Source organism: Lagenorhynchus albirostris, chromosome 1 (genome assembly GCF_949774975.1).
Source record: "Lagenorhynchus albirostris chromosome 1, mLagAlb1.1, whole genome shotgun sequence".
NCBI lineage: Eukaryota > Metazoa > Chordata > Mammalia > Artiodactyla > Delphinidae > Lagenorhynchus > Lagenorhynchus albirostris.
This window is the reverse complement of record NC_083095.1, coordinates 133,407,461-133,424,326: the sequence shown is the minus strand read 5'-3', so window position 1 is coordinate 133,424,326 and position 16,866 is coordinate 133,407,461. Positions and strand designations below refer to the sequence as shown.

The following is a 16,866-nucleotide window of genomic DNA, read 5'->3' as shown; positions in this document are numbered from 1 at the left end:
CATGCCCAGAAGCTCTGGAGAAGTGAGTCACTGCACCTTTCCCCAATGTCCTCTTATCTCCCTCAACTGCCCGTTTGCCCTTTGAGTCGGGGAAGCGAGATGATTATGTATACTAAACTCTCCAGAACATGGCACGCTCGCTGAAGGAATGGATATAGGGAGGGAACAGGAACAAACACTGCTCAGAACCTATTCCTACTCTACGCTGCACAAGCTGCACACTATTCTGTTTAACTCACAAAAACACCTCAAGAGGTAAAGGCGATTATTCTCACTTTACAGATGGGGAAACCAAGACTGAAAAAAGTGAAATGAATTGTCTAAGGTTATGTGTGTACTTAGGTGACAGAGTCAGGATCTGAATTCAATACTATGCAACTCTAACATCCGTATTCTTTCCACCACACTGATACCATTAGGTAAGCCTGGTGCATTGTAAAGATTCAAGAATAAATGCTTGATTATGAAGATGAAGAAGTAAAAGTGTTTTGAAAAGAAAAAAGCTATTATTGAAATGTGGGGTATTAATGATTACAGATGGATTCTTTTGAAAAATTCTAAACAAAGTCATTGTTTACATTGCAAAAGGATTTCTTTACATGGGAACTGCTCTGGTATAGAAAGACTGTGTTTATAGATGTTTGGCTTCCTAATAATAATCACCACCACTACCTCCACATCTGCTGACTGCTAGGTACTGTGTGCTTAAATATATATCTCCTAACAATAATACTCTGAGTAAGGGTTGTTATGCCCATAATAGCAAATGATAATAGTAGCCAAAACTTACACAGTGCTTATTATGTCCCTGTTCTAAGCCATGTCTCTCAACAGTGGCACTACTGACATTTTGGACCAGATAATTGTCGTGGAGGGCCTTCCTGTGCGTAGTAGAATCACACTAACATCTCTTACCTTCTATCCAATAGGTGTTGGAATTACTCTCTGCTTCCCCAGTTGTGACAACCAAATAGTCTCCAGACATTGCCAAATATACCCTAGGGGTATAAAAATCCCTTCCCCTCCCCTCCTGTTTAACACTTAACATTAATTCTTTTAAGTCATACAAGGTTATTATCTCTGTTTTACAAATGAAGAAATATTAAGCCCAGAGTGGTTAAGTTATTTGCCTCAGGTAACACAGCTAATACCTGGTGGAGCTGAGATTCAAACCCAGCACTTCAGCTCTAGTCTGTGCTCTAAACAGATACATTATTCTGTCTCTCAGTTTACAGATGAGGAAACTAAGAAGCAGAGCTCAAGAAACTTGTCCCAGATGACACAGCTAATAAGTGGTGAAAGCAGGATTCAAATCCAGGTCTGAGTGACTTCAAAGCCTATGTTCTAATATATTATGCCAATTGTTATCAGACTTTAACATGTCTAAGAGTTACCTTGTTAAAGATGCAGATTTGCGGCCCTCACCCCCAGGGGTTGATTCTACAGCTCTGTGGTATGATCCAGGGATCTGCATTTATATAAACACCCCAGGTGATTCTGATGCAGTTGTTCCTAGGGCCACAATTTGAGAAACTATTTTTTACTGCCTCTCTCTCTGCAGAGAGAAGAGGGAAATTAAGTATAAAAGGAGTAAAGTATAAGAAGTGAGGAAGAAAATTTTAAGTGAAGGAGCATCATTGCTCAGAAGCAATATGGCTGAACAGGGGAAATAAAATAATTTAAGTAGTCACAGATAAGAGATTCATAATGGGCTATTAAAAAAGGGAGGGAGTGCTTTGGGACCAATCCTTACCTTCTGAGGTTTATTCTTAGAATACAATCATACAAACTTACAAAATGTTAGGAAATGAGGATATGGCCTAGTATGACATTTATGATTTTTATTAGAAGGCCTGGCTGGATGAAGACCACTCTGAAAATAGGAAATGGCAACTGTGACACCAGCAATAAGTCTTCCAACATGCAGTACTATCCCAGTTCTTTGTATCAACAGAGGACAGAGGTGAACACAAAAGGCAGGCCCCTATGATGAAAAAGCTGCTCCAAGACAGACCACAGCACCGGTACCTTCTACCCACCCTACCAGGGGACTCTTCTTAAAATCTCTCTTTTGTTCTGCTGTTCCTCTGTTCTATATCAGCCATTGATCCTTGTGACCTGTTGAGGTCAGGTCCAGACTACGTGTAGGACTTCAAAGCCCTTCACCATGAGGCTGCAACATATGTTTTTATCTTTATTCCAGACTTTCTGAGACACAATCCTTCAGCTCCAGACAATGTATTTACATAACTCCCTGTCCCTTGGACACACCATATTCTACATTTCTGCTGTACCTACTTTCCCTTCCTAGAGTTGCCTCCCTTCTTCTTTCCATCTATTCCAAACTCAGCCAGTCATTAAAGACTATTCAAATCTCACATTACCCATGATGTCTTACTGTCCATGGGGAATCTTCCTTCTCTGAACACCCATGGCAGATGTTATAGACTGTTTGTGTCCCCTTCAGATTCATATGTGGAAACTCTAACCCCCAGTGTGGCTGTAGTTGGAGATGGGGCCTCTAAGGAAATAATATTAAATGAGGTCATAAGGATGGGGCCCTGTCAGACAGGATTTGTGTCCTTTTAAGAAGAGGCACCAGAGAGCGTGGTTTCTCTCTCTGTACACATTATGGAGGAAAGTGAGGACATAATGAGAAAGTGGCCATCGAGTCAGAAAGAGAGCCCTCACCAGAAACCAAATCAGCTGGAAACTTAATCTTGGACTTTTGGCCTCCAGACTGTGAGAAAATAAATTTCTGCTGTTTAAGCCATATGTCTGTGGTATTTTGTTATGGAGCCCAAGCTAAGGCAGCAGGGACTGAGGATCACAGAAAGCACTCAGTAAATGGGTGTTGAATAAATCAAATCAGGTGGGATCTGGGCAGCAAGGCACTAGAAAGTAGCACCAGGATCTGTATCTACATTCCTCCCAGCAAAATTTCTGCCTATATCACGATGGAGAATGGAATAGGGACAGGTTCCAATGTGGAGCATCCAAAGAGGGGCTCCTCTCCCCAACTAGGAAGTCAGAGGAACAGAACATCTTCTCTGATGCAGAGTGGAGCTTCATGTGCCAGCAGCACAGAAAGGCCAACGGCTGATTCTTGAGGCTGTTTCTCTCTATGATAACTAGGAGTTGGTGTGGGGAGCGCATCAGTGTGCACTGCTATCATCACTTTGCTCTTTTCAGGCAAGCCTTTCTCCCTGCTATTAACAAATCACCATTATAGAGGTACCATATGAGGATAAACTGCTTGTCCTGGGTTAAACCTTTAAATATCACCTGATGACTCTAATCAATATTCTACTGCAGTTATATTAAATAATCACTGACTGAAACTGTGGCCTAGAGGTTTGAATAAAGGCCTAGAAATTAGAAACTCAAATTTAATCCCAGCTCTGCCACCGATGCTACTCTGTCCATGTCTCCCATTATTCATCTATAAAATGGGTGTAGCGACATTTACAGGAGTATGTATTAACTAGGAATTTCACATAAAGTGCTTCGAAGAGAGTGAACAACTGTGCCAATGTTGAGTACTTTAAGAGTGCTCGACAGGTCAATGAATCAGTATGCATCACTGTGGCCCTTAGTGGTCACAGACATGCCTTCTTGAACTTAGGCTGCCTTTATAAAAGACATGGTAGATACCAACAGACTCAATGATCACCAAAAGAGTGCAACAAAAATTACTAACAGGCCAAACATCTCTAAAGTCAGAGTCTGGCTCTGACACCTACTTGCAGAGTGGCCCTGGGACTGTCGATGAGCCTCTCTGTTTCTCAATTTCCTATAATAGGAAGAATGCACTGTCAGAGATACTGGGACAACTGAGGTAATGTGAATGAAAATTACAAATTATATAATAAGATACAGGTATTTAACTTCAGATTCATTAGGTGAACAAGGAAACAAAACGGACCAAATAAGTAGAGGAATTCTCAGTTTGATTCTTCACTTTGTAATACATTCATTATGAGACTCTAAACAAGTCAGTTTACTTCTCTGGATTTTTAATCACCTCCCCAAAGAGAAAGGAACATAAAGCTATCTGAAGACCACCCCATAACCATTCTGCATCATTTTGTGATTACAATAAAGTGAGGTATTTATCAGTTTTCTCTAAAAGAGGATTATTTAAAAATTCAATAGTAAGGACTTTATGAACTCATCTAAGCTTTAGGAACAATATGTCAGCAAACGTAGATGTGCTGATAGTCTAGAAGTTTCTTTAGAGCAAAGAACATATGATCAGAAGAACGAGCTGCTACTTTCAGCTTCTGTCTCCAATTTTCTTCTTTATGAGAAATAGGAATTTGATCTTCAAGGCCAGTTTGGTCTGAAAAGATGACTTTGATAGGTTGTCTTAGCAAAGAGTAGAGATAATACAAATTAAGATATAACTGGAGCACAACTTAAACTAATACAACATTGTAAATCAACTATACTTCAATTAAAAAAAGTGTTCTTAAAAATTTTTTTAAAAAAAGATTGTATATAACAAACAAACAAAAAAAAGATGTATAACTGGAGCATAAACATTAAAAAAAAAATTCTAGCTGAACTTTCCAGAGAGAAGAACATCACATTGTACCATAATCTAAGAAGTATTTGGACTTTCTTTTCCCATACTCTGTGTGCATACACACATGTATATAAAGAGACTCAGACTCTGGTTATTTTAGTGAGTAGCAAACCTGACTAGTGTTTGACCAGAATGGCTACAGGCCACTAGCATGCCTGATGACTACAGACAAATCAGATACTATAACTTAGTCCAGGGGTCAGCAAACTTTTCTATGAAGAGTCAGACAGTAAATATTTTAGGCTTTACAGGCCATATGGTGTCTATTGCAACTATTCAACCCTGCTGTTATGGTGCAAAAGCAGCTGTAGATAACATGTAAAAAAAAAAACTTAGTGTGGCTGTTTTCTGGTAAAACTTCATTTATAGAAACAGGTGAAAGGTCAGATTTGGCCCACAGGTCACAGTTTGCCAATTCCTGGTCTATACCCCTGAACCTTGGAGTGGATTAGAGGGACTCCGAGGATTGACTCCTGGATTATTTAGGAATATAGCTGAGTTCTAAGGACCCTAAGAAGATCAAAATGGTCTTGGAAGGGTATAAGAAGGCTTATACAGATGACTAGCATTCCTAAGGGAGCAAAGGTGTGCCAAATCTAATCTGCGTGTCCAGAACAGAAGTTGGCTGAGGTTTGGACAGCAGTGTAAGGCATAGCTGGATTCCTGAAATGGTTCTGGGAGTCCTAAAGAAACTGGACTTATATGGTATCCAGGATGGATACATGGTAGGGGTCTTTGCTAATTAGGAACATGATGTTCAGGGATGGTGGAGCTAGAAAGGTTAGTCAAAGGTCAAGAGGCCATTCAGGGGGCAAATGATATCCTTAACTTCGGCTGAGAGTGTTATAGTTATTTTAGGCGAGTTACAGTGATTTTCTTAGTTATTGACTATTTTTCTAATTGATTAGAAAGAAAATTTTTTAGCTAAAATTTTTTTGTTTTTCTTTTATGGGCTGTGCTGTGCAGCATGCAGGATCTTAGTTCCTGACCAGGGATTGAACCCGTGCCCCCTGCAGGGGAAGCATGGAGTCTTAACCCTTAGTTAGACGTGGAGTCTTAGTCTCTTGAGCTAAATTTTTAAGTACATGTATGTGACTGGCAATAGATATTGCCTACCAATTATGAAATAAATACGGTTTTAGTCAATAATCAAGAATTTACCACCAGTTTACTGAAAAGACTACTAAAAGGGTATATACTTTGGGAAGAAGTAAATTGAATCCAGAAGGAAAGAATGAAATAAAGATGGAATAGTTAAAAAAAAAAGTGATAAACATGTGATTAAATCTAAAATTAAAAAAGATGATGCAGTGTGATGGGGAGTGACTGAGAGTGGGGGGAGTTTCCTATGATTGGGTAGCCAGTGAAGAATCTTCTGAGGGAGTGACATTTAAATCGAGAGCTGAATGACAAGGAGCCAGCCATGCAAAGATCTGAAAGAAGCATACCAAACAGAGTGAATAGCTGATATAAAGGGATTAGGCCTGGCACTTTTGAAGAACAGAAAGAAAACTCCTATTGTGAGAAGTTTATGAGCAAGGTGGTGAGCAGGAGACAGGTTATATTGGTAGTTAGAGGTCAGATTGTATAGGGACTTCCTTCACTGTGTTGAAACAATGGGATCTGCATTTTAGAAAGAGTACAAGACTGTTCCAGAGAGACTAGATTAGAAGGGGCGAGAGATTAGGCAGGGAGATCAATTAGAAAAACACTTTATGATATTTTGGGTGTAGGGGATGAAGGGAAGAGAAAAATCAAAGATGACTCCTGGGCTTCCCTGGTGGCGCAGTGGTTGAGAGTCCGCCTGCCGATGCAGGGGCCACTGGTTCGTGCCCCGGTCCAGGAAGATCCCACATGTCGCGGAGTGGCTAGGCCCGTGGGCCATGGCCGAGGAGCCTGCGCGTCCGGAGCCTGTGCTCCGCAACGGGAGAGGCCACAAAAGTGAGAGAGAGGCCCGCGTACCGCAAAGAAAAAAAAAAAAAAAAAGATGACTCCTAGTTTTCTAATCCGAGCGACTAGATGGATGGTGGGACCATTTATCAAGGGAAGGCTTGGGATTGAATAAATTTGTAGGGAAAAATCAAGAGTTGTGTTTTGAACACGTTTCATCTGAGATGTCCAGTTGATGTTTAAGCGGAGATATCAAGTGTATAAGTTATATGTGAATCATGGGGGAAAGAGATCAGGAGTGGAGATATAAATTTGGGGTCAAAAGAATATATGTAATATTTAAAATCTTGATACCAGATGATGTTTAGCCAGGGGTTAGCCATTAAAGTTTAAAGAACCCTTTAGGCATATGGATATGAGGGGGGGAAAAAAAACACCTATCTTTTAGAGATACCTACTGAAATTTTTACAAATGAAATGATGCCTGGTATTTGCTTCAAAATAATGGGGGTGCGGGGGCTTCCCTGGTGGTACAGTAGTTGAGAGTCCGCCTGCCTATGCAGGGGACGCGGGTTCGTGCCCCGGTCTGGGAAGATCCCACATGCCACGAGCGGCTGGGCCCGTGAGCCATGACCGCTGAGCCTGCGCGTCCGGAGTCTGTGCTCCGCAACAGGAGAGGCCACAACAGTGAGAGGCCAGCGTACTGCAAAAAAAAAAAAAATAATAATAATAATGGGGGGAATGGGATGAGGTATAGATGAAACAAGATTGGCCATAAATTGATAGTTGTTGAAGTGTGGTTTTGGGGTAAGTGGTGGTTCATTTTATGAATCTACCTACTTTCGTATATGTTTAGAATTTTCTAACATAAAAAGTTTAAAATAAAAAGAGGGGAGGGCTTCCCTGGTGGTGCAGTGGTTGGGAGTCCACCTGCCGATGCAGGGGACGCGGGTTCGTGCCCCGGTCTGGGAGGATCCCACATGCCGCGGAGCGGCTGCGCCCGTGAGCCATGGCCGCTGAGCCTGCGCATCCGGAGCCTGTGCTCCGCGGTGGGAGTGGCCGCAACGGTGGGGGGCCCGCGTACCGCAAAACACACACACACACACACACACACACACACACACACACCCCCCAAAACAAAACAAAAAAAAGAGGGGAATTCCCTGGCAGTCCAGTGGTTAGGACTCTGTGCTGTCACTGCTGAGGGCCTGGATTCAATCCCTGGTCAGGGAACTAAGATCTCACAAGCCGTGCGCTGTGGCCAAAAATAAAAAAACAAATTTTTTTAAAGAAAGTAAATAAAAGGAACTATTTTAAGCTAGTTTCCATTAAAAGTGGTAGAAGCAGAGATGGAGAGAAGTAAATAGATTTGGGATTAAAAGGTGGTCCCCCATTAAAAGGTGGTAACAATTCCATGGTCAACATTTTAAACAAGGCACTCAGGAAGAAAGCAAGCCTGAATAACTGGAGGTACATGAGCAAGAGGGTAAGTAAGATTAATCAGGTAGACAGAGGTCACATATATAGGGCCTTCTTCAGTTTGCAGATATGACTGGTTTTATATTTAAGAAAGAGCACTTAGCTGTTCTAAGAATAGAATGCAGGGGGGAAACATTAAGCAAGGATTATCTTAAATTCTGATGTCCTAAGCATAATTTGTAAAGAAGTCAACTGTTATTGCTAGGTACTGTGCTAGATGCTTTACAGATATCTATTTAGTCCTCATAATATCTCTATAAGGTAGGTATTATCATCACTGTGGTACACGTTGGGAAACTTCAGCTCAGAGAGGTTAAGTCAAAAGTCACACAACTATCAGTGGTATAATGAGAATTCAAATTTTTGTCTGTCTGACTCCAGTGCTTGCATTTTTCTCACTATGCAATATTATTCCCCATGCTATGGACACCAAAGAGTTGTAGAGATGGTAGGTAAACTAGTGCTTTTAAAAACGATAATGGAGAAATTCCCACCTGGTCACAGACCAGACTAACCACTAAATTAATTTCTCTTGATCCAGACTAGCCGGATGGAAATGATGCCTATGGATACATTGTTGAGCCAAAATTTGACTGGTATCCCTGTCACCAATATTTTGCCCTTCCAGTTCATTTTTAATACTTCTGCCAGTAGAGATTTTATTTAAAAAAGAAAATCACACTACTTTCATCCTTAAAAACTGTTTCTGCTACAAAATCTATAACATAAAGGGCCAAACATTTCAATGTAGCATGCAAGGCTCTTCAGTCTTTCTCAGAAGTTCTCAAACTTTTTCTCTTAAAAATTATTGAGAACTGTAAGGGCTCTTGCTTATGTGGATTATATCTATTGACATTTATTATATTCGAAATTAAAACTGAAAAATTAAAAAATAATTAATTCATTAAAAAATAGTAAACACTTTAAATATTAACCAAAATAATATTTTTTTTCAAATCTCTTTAATATCTGGCTTAATAGAAGACAGCTGAATGCTCATATGTGCCTCTGCATTTGATCTGCTGTGATATGTTGCTTTGGTTAAAGTATATGAAAAAGATCTGGTCTCATCCACATATGTAGGTGGGAAAGGTAGTATTTATAGTCTTCTAGATAATCGTGGATATTCTTCTTTGGTACTACATCAGAACTTGGCAAGTGGTAGTTTCTTAAAAGTTACTTGCAATATGGAATCTAAAACCATACCAATGAACTTTTTGTACTCAGTTACATTAAATCCCTTGGTCTAACTTGCAGTTTCAATGGATCTTTTACTCATGCATAATTCTGTAACATCCTGCATTGGGTCATTTGGAAATAACCGGTTCACTGAGTTATGTGGATCTTCCAAATGCTGACACATTTCATTATATAATTTTAACAATCTTTTTTGCTAATGCCACCACCAATCTCATCAGAAAAAATGTTTAAGTATTAGGAAGCTGTCACGGTAGCAGATACAAGTTTGCAAAAGTTCTTATTTTGCTTGAAAGCGTGAATTTTATTATTGACAACAAATACTGTCAGTTGTTTTCCTTGAAGTAATAGGCTCACTATGTTCATTAAGAAAATATCTGCCAAACACCCAGGTCTGTATAACCACAGCTGGTCTGCCCCTTGTTCTTTCAAGGTGGTCCATGAAAAAGGTGCTGGTTCAGCTTTGTAATTCAAATTTTGAAACTCAAACTATTTTACAAGAGTTTTTCCTTGAGACAGCCATACTTTGGTATGCAGCGTAAGTACTCCCTGTGTACTTCTCATTTTAGCACACAGGATTTTTAAACAGACATATATTCAAGGGTTGAGATTTAATAAAATTTAGTACTTTATCAAGGACATTCTTAAGTGAAACTGGTGTTTGTCTTTTAAAGCTACTAGTACCACATGGTGCCATGGTTTTGATTTGTGCAGGTATAAGTAGTTTTACCCATTATTGTTTTTGCAACATCAGTGCAAATGTCAACACAGTGAAAAAGACAAATAATGTCTTAGTATTATTATGAAAATGGTGACTTTTACATGGTCACTATTTGACCTTGCATGGACCACATTTGAAGAACCACTGGTCTATTCATTATCCTTTTCCAGTCACCGGTCCTGCTTCTGTTTGTCATCATCATCTATGACTGCATATATTGTTCCTTTTGCCTACAGTGTCTTCCTCAGCCTGCTGGCAAAATCTTATTTGTCTTTTAAGATCTGGTTTGCATTTCATCTCTGAGAAGCTGATTTCATGTCTTTATTTCTATTTTTCTTTTTTTTTTTTTTGCGGTACGTGGGCCCCTCACTGTTGTGGCCTCTCCCGTTGCGGAGCACAGGCTCCGGACATGCAGGCTCAGCGACCATGGCTCACGGGCCCAGCCACTCCGCGGCATGTGGGATCTTCCCGGACCGGGGCACGAACCCGTGTCCCCTGCATCGGCAGGCGGACTCTCAACCACTGCGCCACCAGGGAAGCCCTGATTTCATGTCTTTTAAGCTGATTTAATCCTTCTGATTTTTGCGCTTCTGTGCCACTCTGAACATACGTTGTTTTAGCATTTATCACATTGAGGGCAGAGGGGTTAGTATCATTTTCAAGCACCCACTATGTGCCAGACCCTGTGCTAAGTCTTTTACATATTTTCTTATTATATCCTCAATCAATTCTATGTGATAGGTATCATTACAGCCACTGTACACTGAAGGACCAGATAGATAGCTGAAGCTGAAGTCAAACCCAAGCCCATTATTTTGGCAGTGTGGTAATCTTTCCCCCTATTTATCCCTATGGCACATATGCACAGTTAAGATATTCCATTTATGTCACCTGAACAGGCAAATAAATGAACTTTGTAACAATCTCATCTCATAATGCAAGACTCTACAAAGTCCCTCATCTTTCAGAGCCTAGAGTTTGGCCTTCAGTAGAGTATTTTTCATTCCTTATATACCATTTAGATTTGGAACCTTCATTTACTTATAGAAAAACTGGCATTTTCATTTCTTCCAGCAATGTGTTCCCAGCCGTGGGATGGTAATTTAATGATTACACTGCCATCAAGCTGGAAACATAAATGTTGACATTTGATAGTAATGTTTTTCCTCTCAAAGATGCTTCAAGTAAATACTAATGGTGTATCCAAGTAAATGAAGTAACTGTTGGAAAAGCAAATGGTGTATATTTTTCAACATGAGTATTCAAGTTTTAAAAAGTTAAAAAAAAAAACCTATTTGATGCTAATACCTCTTTTTCTACTTAGTCTGGGACCTTATGAAATGTGAAAATTCCAGTGTGCCTCTACAAAAAGCTTAATACCTCAAATTGGCTTTACTTAGACTACAGTACATTATCTTAAGAATGGTGGGAAGACCAGTGGTTCTCAAAGTGTGGCCCCAGGATTAGCAACAGCATCATCACCTGGAAACTTGTTAGAAAGGACCCAACTCAGACCAACTGAATCAAAAACTCTGGGGGCAGGGCGCAGCAATTTGTGTTTTAATAGCCCTCCATTTATTGTGATGCATGGTTAAATCTGACAACCAATGGGGCAAATGTGCTGCATCATTTGGATAAATGGATGTTACCTATAAAGAACTAATAAATTTTGGAAGATACGATTGGCCCATATACAAGCAAATCTGTGAAAATATAAGCTGTATAGTAAGAGGGCTGCCATACCAAGGACCCAGGCTATCCTCAAGCCTATATACAGTGGCACACAGCCAAAGTAGAGAAATCTCACTCCACGGAAGAGAAGCCAAATTATTCCTTGACCCTGCCTTCCAGGATGCGGATAAACACACCACAGCCATACTGAATGAGGAGTAAAGCCATTTGTTGATCTGCAAGAACTATCTGCCATTCCATCATAGGTGACTCCAATCATGTGCTGTTTAAATTGCTTCTTTTCTATATAAAACAGCAACCTGCGATACATGTGTTTTATTACTACTACTTTCAACTACCAATGACAAGCCTATTCTACCCAGAAATATATTCCACTATTCTACTTGCTTTGTTATTACATGGATTTAAGGAAAATAGGGACTTGTTAGCATTTTGACTAGTTGGGGGTAGGTAAAAAGCTTATTTTAGTAAAGAATATATATAAAACTTCCTGGCATTTTGCTAGAAAAAGTGAAGGCATTAAGTGTTCATTTTTATTTATACTTTTCTAAAGAAAAGCTGGTGAGAGAATCTGCTCTGAATCAGAGTTTTCTGTCTTTGCTGGGAGGAAGCCAGGCCTGGTAGAGAAGGCTCACTGTAAATCAAGAGGGAGGAAGACTCAGAATCAGATGAATGGACTACTCAGGGCATATCTTTGCTAAGAACAGAAAGGACAGGTGATATAAGGAAATCATCCCATTTGTTAATACAAACTTGGATAACAGTTCCTTGTTTTTATTGGCAGTACATTAATTTTGATTAAAATACAAATGAGAAAGAAAAAACTTAGGCTTCCTAAACATAAATGTTTATGTGAATGACTACAAGTGAAAATATAAAAATTTTGTTTGATTTTATGTTCATTAACAATGCAACATTATACGAACAATACCAGTTTTACAGTGAGACAGATCAAGGTTTGAATTCTCCCTCTGACAATTACTAACTGTGTGAATCTGGCCAATTCTAATTTCTCTAATTTTCAGTTTGTAGGGCTGTTACAAGGATTTGAGATAAATATTTGGGATGTGCCTTATACAGGCTAGGTGATCAATAAACAGTTATTCAAGTATTAAAGAAAACTGATGCTTAGAGAACTGGTGTGGGTGTACAATTTGCCTAGTTGGATTGAGAATTGTATCACTGGGTCTCAATCTCAGTAACCAACTTCTCTTATTTCACCTACATGTTAAAAAACTATAAACTGCTTGCCCTTTCCCCCACCTTTCTACAACATATGAAATAAGGACAGAAAGAGACAGAAATTAAAAAAACAAATATTCCCTTAAAAAAAATAATGGAGATAGAGATAACACCTTGGTGAAAGCCAAAAAAAAAAAAAAGCTTAAGAGTTTGATTTCATTTATAGTGAAGGAAAGAATAGTATCACCATTTATTCATTTGATCCTGTTTCTTCCTCACACTATCATAGCAGTTCAAAGCAACAAATTATTTATTGCTCTTAAAGTATTATGGATTTGCTTTTCTTTTAAAGCCCCTCTGCATTTATCAGAATGCAGCAGGCTACTTTAGCTAAAGATCCAGGGCCATAAACCTTGTTCAGTGCAATAAGATCACTTTAATAATATTCTAATCTTGAAATGCAGTTGAAAAGATAGATGATGGTCGCTGAGTGCTACTTACAAACAAAAATGGCTCTCAAACAATCTTAAAGATGCAAAAAACTTAGCAAAAATGTGTTTAAAAAAATTCCCACATTCTGCCAGTATATTTTACATACCTGAGAATTTTCTTAGGAATCTGTGATGGAGAAGAATGACTCCTTTTCTTCTTCTCTGAGTCCTGTAGTAACCCATCCTCTGCTCTACCCTTCTCTGTGACTGCTGACTGCTCTGCCCTGGCTTTGCCCTGATCCACACTGAGCTGGCCTTGGGCAGGGTCACACCTGTACATGAAGACGATGGCTGGCTTCTCGCTGGACTCTCCTTTTGCCTCTGTGAACCAGTGATGGCGCTGAACTGGAGGAGGGGGCAGCATGTGGATGACTGTGCCGTCCAGGCCCACCAGTTTCCCTTTCTCTCGGTCTTTCTCTTTGTCATCCTCTTCATCTGTTTTCCGACGGCGGAAGAAACTTTTAAATGATATCCAGCGTTTAGGTTTTGCATCAGCGGCCCGCCTGCTGCCTTCAGAGTGCAAAACTGATTCAGCTTCCGTTGACCTGGTAGGGCTAGTTGGCTTGGTCCAGTTGGTGAAATGCCTCTGCAGAAGGTTACTTGCATGGTAAGGGGAGGAAGTCGAGCGTGGTGGGGGAAAGGGGGGTGGCGGCTCACTCTGGGGGTTAGTCACTAATTTGGAGGGAGGGGTGGTGACTGGCTTTGTGAGTGGATCTTTCTGTACTTTGGTGGTAGGACTTTCTGTGGACTGAGGTGCTTCAGCCTCACCGCTGGGCTGGGATGTGAAGAGAGACTTGGGCCGGACTGGTGTACCCTTAGGTGTACTCTTAGCAGCACTGGCATCGGGAGGAATGGCATAAAGCTCTTCCACACTGCAAGCTTTAGGGCCAGACTGAGGCATTTCTGGAGGAGACTGTGGGGGCTGGATAGAAGCCACGATCTGAGAGAGCACGGTGCTTGCCTTCTCCCTGGTGCTGCTGCTGCTCACTGTCGGAGACTCCTGAGTGCTTTCTGTTTGGGCCACAGGTTCTTGAGTGGTTCTCTGGAGCTTTGCTGGGGAGCTGTGGCTGGAACTGTAGCTCCTCTGTGGTGAGGACTGACCTCTGTTAAGACAGCTGTTAAACTCCTGAACCTTCTGAGCCACTGAACCCCTTTTACGCTCTGTGCTGTTTAAAAACCCTTTAGCTTGGGGACATTCAGTGGCTTTGCTAGTGGTGTTATCAGACACTTTGCTTTCAGTTTCTATCTCTTCATAAGTATGGCTTATTACACTTGTGGTTTTTTCCTTCACTGAAAGTTCTCCACTTGTTCCGAGAAAACTTTTGTAAATGGCTAGATTGTCATATGCATTTGGATTGATTACAATGGGAACTTTGATAGCATTTTTGGAACTCCGAGCATAAGTTGGCTCATCGTGAATGATAATTGGAAAAGGTGGCATACCGGCATTGTTATAACTATTAAATTTTATTTCAGACAAATTAGGTGACTTAACAGGGATGGTTTTGGAGGAAATGTTTGTAGCTGTGGGTGAAGTAGGTGCTGATTTGTGACAGTTTTTCCTTGGAGGGACGTTTGGTCCAGTCCCACCGCTAATTAATTCCACCTTAGGTATCTTTTGTCGTGGACTGGTACTGGAAGTCCATACTTCCTGGTAGCGGATTGCACTGGATTTTTGGAAATGGGCACTTATTTGTCCTGATGTCAGTGTGGGTGATGTCACTGGAGAGTTTGGAGTAGAAGATGAGCTTTTCGTCTTGGGACTGTTAATAGGGCCCTCAAGGTGCTCACTGGCCATGGCTGCTGACACATCCACAACAGTATATGGCTTGCACAAAGGCTGTTCCAGATTCACAACTCGGTAGGGCTTTGCTTGCTCTTCTACAGGAACGAGGTTTATTGTTACTGCTTGCCCAGTAATATCTGTAGGGGCTTTACTTTCTTGCTTCTCAGTTTGTACGGCAATCTTGCCATCCTTCTCTTCCAATCGGAGAGCAAGGACTGCTTTGTGCGTCTCTGGAACTTTTACTGAGCTTTTGGATGCTTGTGCTGAGTCCTTCTCCTGATTATTACCAGAGAGGCTTTCATAATTGGGCTCACTTTCCTTCATGTCCTTAGAATCTGCCGGGTTACCAGGAGCTATTCCCACATTACAAATCTTCTGGGATAAACTACTGGCTGTCTCAGAATGTGATTCTTCTGTTAAAGAGGAATCTGGGGATGTGGAGTCAGACGACACCATGCTCTGAATGCTTCCTGGTCCATAGGAGACCACAGAATTCTCTTCATAACCATTCAGGATTTCATCATAACTGTCATCATAGTCTACAGCACAGATTCTTTGCAGAGATTTATTTCGCAGGGGGACAGTATTCCATTTTTTGTCCACAAAGAATCGAACAGGAGACAAAGTGTTTGCCCTAAAGTTGGCAAAGCGAGGTTGCCCTCTCATGCGAATCTCCATGGCCAGCAGTTCTTCATCACTCTCATCCCAGCTCTCGTGTTCCTCCTCCATGTTACTCAAAAGCACATCTTCCTCACTCTCTTCGCCACTAGAAAACTCTGGGTAACAGAATCGACCCCCTTCATTACTGATCACTTCTGTGCTCCCACTCAGAATAACATGCTTGCCCTGAGTATCCTTTATTCCGCCCATCATGCAACTTGGTGGAAGCTTTCTTTCCAGTGATCGTTTATAGCAATCATTTATTCTTCCTAAGAATGTTTCTCTGGAGTTTGTTTCATTTCCTTTTATTTGAGGGGTAGTATCCAAGCCTGCTATCTCCTTTAACACCTCAGTTAGTCCACTATTGTTATTTGATATCTTCTTTGCACTATCATTATTCCCATAAGGCTTAGGAACATGGCTAAATCCTTCAATGTCCTCTTCATTATTATTATTAAGTGGTTTCTGATTCAAGGCCATCCTGTTTCGGTTCCATCCTATGATGACAGGTTTGTTCTCACAGTGTTCTTGGATACTAAGCTCACCACACATACTTTGCCCATCTGCCACCATCATAGTGGGCTTCACAGCTATAGTGGGTTTTTTAGCCACAGGAGGCCGGAAATTTCCGGTGTTCCTGATTCGGTGGTTGTTACTCTGATTGGCATTAGTTTTATTGCCATGGGTGATGGGTGCCTTCTCAGGGTCTGGGGGGAGCTGATGTAAGCTTTTAGGTTTAAAGCAGTTCTTGCATTCACCAGGTTTCCAAACGTGTTCAGTAAAGGTATTACAAGCAGACATTTTTAAAAATAGAACTTCACAGACAACGCTTTCCTTTCAGTGCATGGCAAAACTTTCATCTGTTAGTTTTCACCTCCCCTATGTTTCATAGCAGCTCTTGTAAGTGTGATCAATCTGTTGGGGGAAGGGGGAGAGAAGAAGAAAATCTGAATGGAAAAGGTACTATGAGGCTTATCATGATGAATAATTTGAAAATACTGGCTCCAACTTTTCCTTAAAATAAAAGATTGAGAGATAAACTAATTTGGGCACTTTATGAACTCTCTTTGGCTAATGAGCAGTTTTGGAATGTTAGTTTTTTAACCATAATTTTATGCACTCTCATTGAACCAAGTATAACATTTCATTTGATGTCTCTGTGACAATGATACTGTGAGCT

General features: G+C 40.6%; 1 protein-coding gene across 2 annotated transcripts in view; it reads right to left on the bottom strand.

Moving 5' to 3' along the window:
- Positions 1-16,866, bottom strand: part of PEAK1 (pseudopodium enriched atypical kinase 1) — a 108,520-nt gene that overhangs the window by 41,916 nt on the left and 49,738 nt on the right. Inside the window, exons 2-3 of one of the 2 annotated variants that reach the window (XM_060154729.1) lie at positions 13,348-16,601; positions 9,540-11,095 (exon numbers count right to left, since the gene is read on the bottom strand). In XM_060154729.1, coding sequence (XP_060010712.1) covers positions 11,056-11,095; positions 13,348-16,487 — 3,180 coding nt within the window. In that variant the 5' untranslated portion in view covers positions 16,488-16,601 and the 3' untranslated portion in view covers positions 9,540-11,055. Of the gene's footprint in view, positions 1-9,539; positions 11,096-13,347; positions 16,602-16,866 lie in introns of those variants that run through there. The other variant, XM_060154720.1, reaches the window with a different exon arrangement.